Source organism: Rhinichthys klamathensis, unplaced genomic scaffold, assembly GCF_029890125.1.
Source record: "Rhinichthys klamathensis goyatoka isolate OS25496 unplaced genomic scaffold, OSU_Roscu_1.1 h1tg000735l_1, whole genome shotgun sequence".
Taxonomy (NCBI): Eukaryota; Metazoa; Chordata; class Actinopteri; order Cypriniformes; family Leuciscidae; genus Rhinichthys; species Rhinichthys klamathensis.
Genome location: NW_026607148.1, coordinates 37,194 through 45,051, shown reverse-complemented (window position 1 = coordinate 45,051; position 7,858 = coordinate 37,194). Strand labels below are relative to the sequence as shown.

Genomic DNA, 7,858 nt, shown 5'->3' with positions numbered 1-7,858 from the left:
GATAAAAAAGTCGCAATTACCTTTTTTATTTTGTATTCTGTGTCGGAAACAGACATCTGCCAATGGAGTCAGAAAAATAAACTTAATTCAAAGGAAAAACAAGACTGTTGTTCTGACCGGCAAATTTTCTCCCTTGTTTTAAGCACTTCATTCTGACTCGAGTCATTTTGCTTCTCGAGTAAATGTCCACTTTCAGACCTTCGCCGGGACGTGTAGCGACACCTGAATCTGTCATGTGGGGTAACCGTGCCAGTGTGCTTCCCTGAGTATTTGAACATCTATAAAAACCCATAATGCTTAGACAGAAAGCCTTGATCAGGTGTTCCAGCAGCAGATAAATAAGAGCACTGCTAGTGTTTGTTCTTTATATATATATATAAAAAAAGTGTTTTTGGTCTATATTGCTGATTTTTCTCTCATGACGACTGTGAGGGGGGTGAATTTTTTTATAACTCATCCGTTTAAATGATATGAAGCCTTAAAGTTCTGCATAATTAAGGGGCGTGGCCTCTTGAGTGACAGGTGGATTGTCTGTTAGCGTCACCTCAGCTAAATCGCCTTTTTGCCCATTTTCCTTTGGGCTTCAAAAATGCTCTTCAGAAACATACGTCCATATTTTTTTCCAGTCTATGATAAAAACCCATAATGCTTAGACAGAAAGCCTTGATTAGAAGGTGTTCCAACAGCAGATAAATAAGAGCACTGCTAGTGTTTATTGTTTATGTGCACCCGCAGGACTCCACGATCATGTCCGGGACGTCGGTCTTCACGATGGTGTGCTGAGAGTTGAAGTAAACCATTGAGAGCGGGCGTCTCTGGATGGGGACGCAGCAGGACGACACGGCGGTGTGGATCCCGTTAGCCTTTAGCTGACTGAAGACGGTGGCGTGAAACGAGGAGGCTATGCCGGGCGACCCCGAGAGATGTTGAGGACACTGTCCCATACAGTAGTTCATGTGGTATCCCTCGGGCGCTATGATCCAGTCCTGCCACTGTATATCACGAAACTTAATGTACAAGTCTTTCTTGCAGCACACGCTCACGTCGTCTCCGCAGCGTAGCGAGCGTTTGCTCAGCGCGTGAGCCGCGGCGTCTTCACGCAAACGCACCTGCGCTACGAGGAACGGCTGGTGTTCGCCGGAAGCGTCGCGGATACACAGGTTTCGCTCGCCGTCTTCGCAGTGAACCTCGAGATTGAGGCGACGCTGGCCTCCGTCTAGAAAGGCTTGTAGGGCAACGGTGACGGGGAACGTGTGCCAGCCGCCCCGCGAGACCTCAACGCTTCTCTGGATTAGCAGTGTGCGATTGTTAGCGCCCGACAGGTAGATCTCAGCGTTCACACGCTCACCTGGACGAGGGGCGTCCGCTGGACGGACGTAGAGCCACAGTGACGACTGAAGAACTTGAACACTGTGGCCTTTCTCCTGGAGGAACTGGAACGATAGACTGGTGGCGAAACCCGGCGAAACCTCGTCATCTGGAGAGAAATCACAGAAGAGCTTAGAAGACGATGGATGGGAAACGTACGACTGCAAACCTGTGGTTGTGGTTATAATTATGATAATAAATCCAAGTGATATGATACCAAATATCTCTATTTTTTTTGGAAGCGAATGACATCGGGAGTTGCATTAAAAATAAGCTATTATTTATGCATGTATATACAGTAATTAAGAAATATTTGCATGTGTATACTGTAAATATAAATATTTTATATATAAATAACACACTTTTCTTAAATATATACATGCATGTGTGTGTATTTATTTATACAAAATAATTATACACAGTTTTCACACATATATTATGTAAACATAAACTTTTATTTTGGATGGGATTAATCATTGCCCAGCACTAATGTCTATATTTTATTATGTCTAGTTATTTTAATACATCAAGTTAAACTAAATAAAAATGAGAACTGTTGCCTTGGCCTTTTTTTTCACTTTTTTTATTTATTTCAAGTAACAATGATGGTTTTAGTTAACTAGCCTATAATATCCCTGTATTGAACACAACTCTAATATTTGAGTTTGTAAGTATATAAATGTTTTATTGATAAAAAAACTTTTTATGCATTTTATAAGCATGCCTTTATGAAGGCACAATAACCCAGCTAGCAAAAATATTTCTAAGAATGTTTTATATTTAAGTTACGCAAATGTTTTAACGTTAGGAACAAAGTTTGTTCATAACTTTGCCTCTGAGAATGTAAAAAAATATTTTCATGATTTGTTATCACAACTTTTTATCTTTTATCAAATCAATTTGGATAATTATTTAGGTTCAGATAACATATGTTGAGTTTCTATTTATTAAACCAATATACTTAATCGTATTAAGTTAACTCCAATTTTTATTTTCAATGAACTCAAAATTGTAAGGCAACCTTTTAACTAACTTTTTTAAGTTAAACCAACTTTTTATTTTGCAGTGCACTGTAAAAAAATTTTTTCATGATTTGTTTTCAAAACTTTTTTTCTTTTGTCAAATCAACTTAAATTATTAATGTGGTTCAATTCGTTCATGTTGGTTTAACTTAAAAAGTGAGTTACCTGGTTGCCTTACAATTTTGAGTTCATTAAAAATAATAAATTGAGTTAATACAATGAAGGATATTGGTTTATTCAACAGAAACTCAAAATATTAAGTTATCTGAACCAAAATAATTAGTTGTGATAACAAATCATGAAAATAATTTTAATGACTCAATTTTTTATTTTCAATGAACTCAATGAACTTTTTTTTTTTACAGCGTGGGTACCAATTAACGCAAATACATTTTAAGAATGTGTCTACATTGTAAAAAAATTGTATTATTTGTTTTCACACCTTTTCTATAATTCACATGGTTCAGATAAAATAATATTTTGAGTTTCTGTTGAATAAACCAATCTCCTTCATTGCATTTAACTTATGAATTAAAAAAAAAAATTGTGAGGCAACCAGGTAACTTACTTTTTAAAGTTAAACCAACCTTTTTTCTTTTTCTTTTTTTTTATGAACATTTTAAGAATGTTTCAATGCAAGTCAGATGTAGGCTACTCACCGACATCAGCGAAGCTCACTATCTCGTACGCCTGGTTATTCGTGAGCGAGTTCGGTAAGTTATTGTCCAGTTCCAGCGTCCCGTCTTGTCTCACGCGCCCCGCGTGCAGTTTCCGGAGCGCGGTCATGAGCGCGGCGCGCGGCACCGCATGCGTGATATTCGGCCTCTCCCGCAGGTGAAGCTTGTTCAGAATCTGTTGCTTCGCGATCTCGATCAGGTATCGTTCCTCCGCGTCCTTCTCCATCGCCGGTATACCGCACGTCGGGCACACGGTGCTGGCCGTGCTCGTGCCCTTCACCGTGAGCGCGCTCAGCACCGCCAGCGTGGACAGCACCGTGAACGCGGACCACGACAACGACTCTGAGAGCATGATGCAAAGTTTTGCTTTGCTCGTTTCACTGGGACTGGTTTGGAGAGAGTGAGCACTAGTGAGTGGCCGCAGAGAGTGAGCACTCAGAAGTGGGGTAATCCATCAAAAGTTGTGACACGTTTAAGGGACGCACCAATGACGGTGTCTGTCACACGTGTGCACGCGCTCGAGGGGAGGGAGGACGGTGGAGGTGAGCGACACACATACACACACACACACACACACACACACACACTGAAGTATAGCTATATATATAGCCCTGCTGGGATTAATCATTAGCGCGAACAAATAAACACACGACACTTACAGTGCCACGTCGAGCCGCAGTCCAAAGCCTCACCTCTGCGCCAGTGACCCGCAACACTGTAACCCTAAACCACTGAACGGTACATATGACGCAATCCAGGCTGTTTCATACGGGGAAACCAGTCCGGTGCAGAGGCTGGAGCCACAGCATCCCATCACTCATCTCTATCTGTGCAGAAACAAACTCTACCAATAGAAGTTCCCAGACCATGCTCTCTTAAAAACAAAGCTTCTTTATTGGTTATTTTAATGAAGAACCTTTAACAACCTTTCCCTTAAGTTGCTCAAAATGTTCTTTATAGTGGAAGTCGCTCTGTAGATTTGTATCCCTTTAAAACTCATCTTTGATCACCAAAATGACTTATTTAAACGTGCCTTTTTCATGATTGAATGTAACTCGACACCCTCGCCTCATTTAGTATGCGCGGTTTATGAATATGCAAATGAGCCCCGCCTCCACGCACTCACTCACTCAGAGATCCACTGGTTGACGATCACACGTTGATCTGATTGGTTACAAGGTCGTTTGTGACGTCAGAAACACCAGCGATTTCAAACCGTGTGTTTGAGACTGTCTTTGGTTCACTGCAGTTTTAAGCAGGAAATACTCAGCAATGCTGTCGACTTATGAATTTACACATGGTGTGTCTTAAAGCGTATTAAAAACACCACATACACACATAAACAACATTAAAAGATGGATTTTCACCACAGGGGGACTTTAAGAACTCACTGAAAGGTTCTTTAGGGGACCAAAATGGTTCATTGCGATGAAAAAAACCTTTGGAGCCTTTATCTGTATCTGACCTGAAAGGGATCCACCCAAAAAAAAAAAAAAAGATTCCAAACATGTTTGAGAAAAAGTTTTTTGTCCATTCAGTGAAAGTCAACGGGGTCCAATGTTGTTTGGTTCCCACCATCCTTCAGAAGAAAGTCAAACATGTAAATTATGTTTGTTGTTGTTGTTGTTGTGAGCCGTCCCTTTAATATTCAATATAATATAGAGAGGTGTGTTCATTTAGCAGATGCGACATTAAAATCACAAGTGCCACAACATTATTTTATTATTTATATTTAGGAAAGAATATTTTTAACAAAAAATTGTGCATTGGATTCAGTGGTTTGGATTGGCTGAGTTCAGATATCATAGTTTAATAGCGTTGGTTCAATAAATGTTTGTGTTTTGTTTGTGTCATGCGTTGTTTAACGACTAACTATGCAATGTCTGATGGCTATTTAATAGGAATTTAATGGTAATCTGTATCACAAGAAATAAATAAAAAAGCAAAGGGAAAAAATATGAATAATATCTTTTTCATCTTCACATGGACAATCATCCTGCGAGAAATCAGAGGATGTAATCGTAAAGTTAAATTTACTTAATTGTTCTTTGGCAAGTTTTTGCACGCATATTTTTTAAGTAAATTTCACATATGGAATGAAGTAAACTCTAATTGAGTTAAGTGAAAGTAATAAAGAAAATATGTAATGTGAACTCAGCTAGTAAAAGGTTGAGTAATGTCTATTTAGCTGAAGTTTCCTTTGCAATACATTTCACTCAGACATTATAATATTGATTTAAACCACACTTTTAAAGTCTATGATTTACTTAGAAACATCTCTGTAATTAATACAACATATCTCATATATCAATACTTGGTAGGCAATACACAGTGACAGTAACATTTGATGGATCGTTTTTGTGTTTGAATGTGAGTCTAAAATTCAAAATGTCACAAAATGGCAAGTTACTAATAACAACAAAAGCAATGATGAAACCGTGTAAATACAGCTGGAAAACAGTTATGAATCAACCTCATTAATTATTCAAGGCCCAGTGCATGATGGGAACACTTGTTGAGTAATTTTACTTAATTTTATAACGTTGATATTTACGCTTTAATTTCTACACGCTTGAATTGAGTACTAATATAGAATTTACTTATTTTTTTAAATTCTTGCCTGAACTCACTTTTTCATTGTTGTTTTTTGTAGTATTTACTTCACCACGAAATTCACTTTTATCAGTGTGCTGCATATCTGTAAATAAGAGAGCTATAAAAACATCTAGAGTTTGTTTAATATTCTTTCATAATGTGCTTTTCATTTTTTGTGCGCCCACTTTTTCCTTTTTTCTTCTTCTTCCTTTTTTTCTTTCCAGTACTTCTCTTTGCTAATCATTTTCAATAGATAAATCGGGCTTCCTTATATTATTTTTCTTGTTGGCTATAGAACTATAACATGTTTATTGTCTGAAAGTTTGTCTGTTTTTGTATCTTGTGTTTGTTAAAAATTGCAACAAAAAAAAACTCAGTGCGCAGGCGCCGTCTAGTGGCCACACGTCATCACTGTTCCCTATGACGACGGGATAATGGATAATGAATGCTGTCATCCCGCTCATTATGACATGGCTTACGTTATATGAGGTGTTGTATTTATAAGTGAATATAAAAAATTTGTAAAAATATTTTTTTTTGCTAAAGTTTACCTCAAATTCTTTGATGGCGCCATATGCACTTTTGAAATTGCATGTATACCTGCAAGCTGCAGAGTTTCAGAAGTTATTTGTCCTGTCCTTCACGTGTTGAAAGTGTTTCCCGATAGCTATTTGTTGGCCACATCAGTAAAGCACGTCCCATTAATGGTTTATTTTGTATTTGAATGTGGAACTTGATCATTTCACACAGACATAACCTCACATTTAAGCTTTTCAAGTTGTTCAAACAACTATTTCGCCACGCACTCTCATCACAATAAAATGGATCACAGATGGACGGATTGTGAAAGATTCACATGTCGTATAATTGATCGGTTTGATTGAGATTGAGAGCGTTCTTTCATCAGACATTTGCTGAAGCTAAATCACAAAACTGCATTAAATCTGATGAAACCACTGAGGTCTATCAGCAATATTTACAGATTACGCAGAGATAAGAGTCTTTCACAAGATCTGACCGTTCTGATGGTCAAAGAAACACTTAGTCCTTTTAATAAAGTCTGCACACAAACAGACAAATTAGCTCATATCAACTAAATTATGCATAAAATGGTCATTTTCATATTGTACACTCTTAAAAATAATTTAGCATTGCCAAATGGAAGAATTTTTTTTTTACTGTGAAGAACATGTTATTAATCTTATATATATATATTTTTTTTTTTTTGTGAGTGTAATCTTAATAAAAATCTTACAATCTTTTTTTTTGTACTATAAAGAACATAAGGATTCCATTGATGTTAAAGATTCTTCATGGATCCATAAAAAAAAACTTTATTTTTAAGAGGGTAAAAAAAAATCTTACATTTTTAAAATGAGAAGTTAAACAAACAAACTTTTCTGACTCTATATTAGAAATACGTTTCCCTGCAAAATGTTGTTTTTCATCTTCTCAGAACTGGACGTTCCAGTTTGATCCAGATCGTAAGGCATCAGTTTGTGACACTGACCCGACCACTAATCCTGGGTTTGCACAAAAACGACCCAACATAGTGAAAATAACCCAACACAATGACCTAATGGGCTCAACTAGTGTTTGAGGAGAAAAATCCATCGATACATTAAAGCTGTGGAGGACACACTAAATATAGGATAAAGGTGAAAGGGAACCGCGAGTTCATTACGTGCTTTATTTGGAACGTTCCTGTCCTGACCTCCGAAAGAAGAAGAAAAATCAACAAGTGACAGATATGGGACACGTGCTGCGATTCAGTCTGACTAAACCAGTGCAACTCTTTTAGGAGACACAAGTTCAGCATTTACAGGTGAAACGCGAAAAATTATAGAATATCGTGCAAAAGTTCAGTAATTCAACTTAAAAGGTGAAACTAATATATTATATAGACTCATTACATGCAAAGTGAGATATTTCAAGCCTTTATTTGTTATAATTTTGATGATTATGGATTACAGCTTCTTAAAACTTTTCACGAATTTGGGGTTTTCATAAGCTATAAGTCATAATATAAGTAATTGAAATATGGTGTGAGAGACCCGGGTTCGAATCCACTGTGAGACACTTAACCCCTAGTTGCTCCAGAGGCGTGCGACCTCTGACATATATAGCAATTGTAAGTCGCTTTGGATAAAAGCATCAGCTAAATGAATAAATGTAAATATAAATGAAATATCTCAC

General features: G+C 37.3%; 1 protein-coding gene across 1 annotated transcript; it reads right to left on the bottom strand.

Moving 5' to 3' along the window:
- Positions 1–627: 627 nt before the first annotated feature.
- On the bottom strand, positions 628–3,610 carry LOC130077393 (inhibin beta B chain). Its single transcript, XM_056242632.1, has 2 exons — positions 3,050–3,610; positions 628–1,477 (listed from the first exon to the last, which is right to left on the bottom strand). Exons 1-2 carry the CDS (start codon positions 3,417–3,419, stop codon positions 720–722), a joined length of 1,128 nt encoding a protein of 375 aa, XP_056098607.1. The 5' UTR covers positions 3,420–3,610; the 3' UTR covers positions 628–719.
- Between the last annotated feature and the right edge of the window lie 4,248 nt (positions 3,611–7,858).

Excerpts from the sequence above, each read along its gene's own strand:
- LOC130077393 (XM_056242632.1), bottom strand. The coding sequence starts at position 3,419 with ATGCTCTCAGAGTCGTTGTCGTGGTCCGCGTTCACGGTGCTGTCCACG. Across the intron at positions 1,478-3,049 it reads AGTGAGCTTCGCTGATGTCG|ATGACGAGGTTTCGCCGGGT; the intron begins GTGAGTAGCCTA and ends ATTTCTCTCCAG.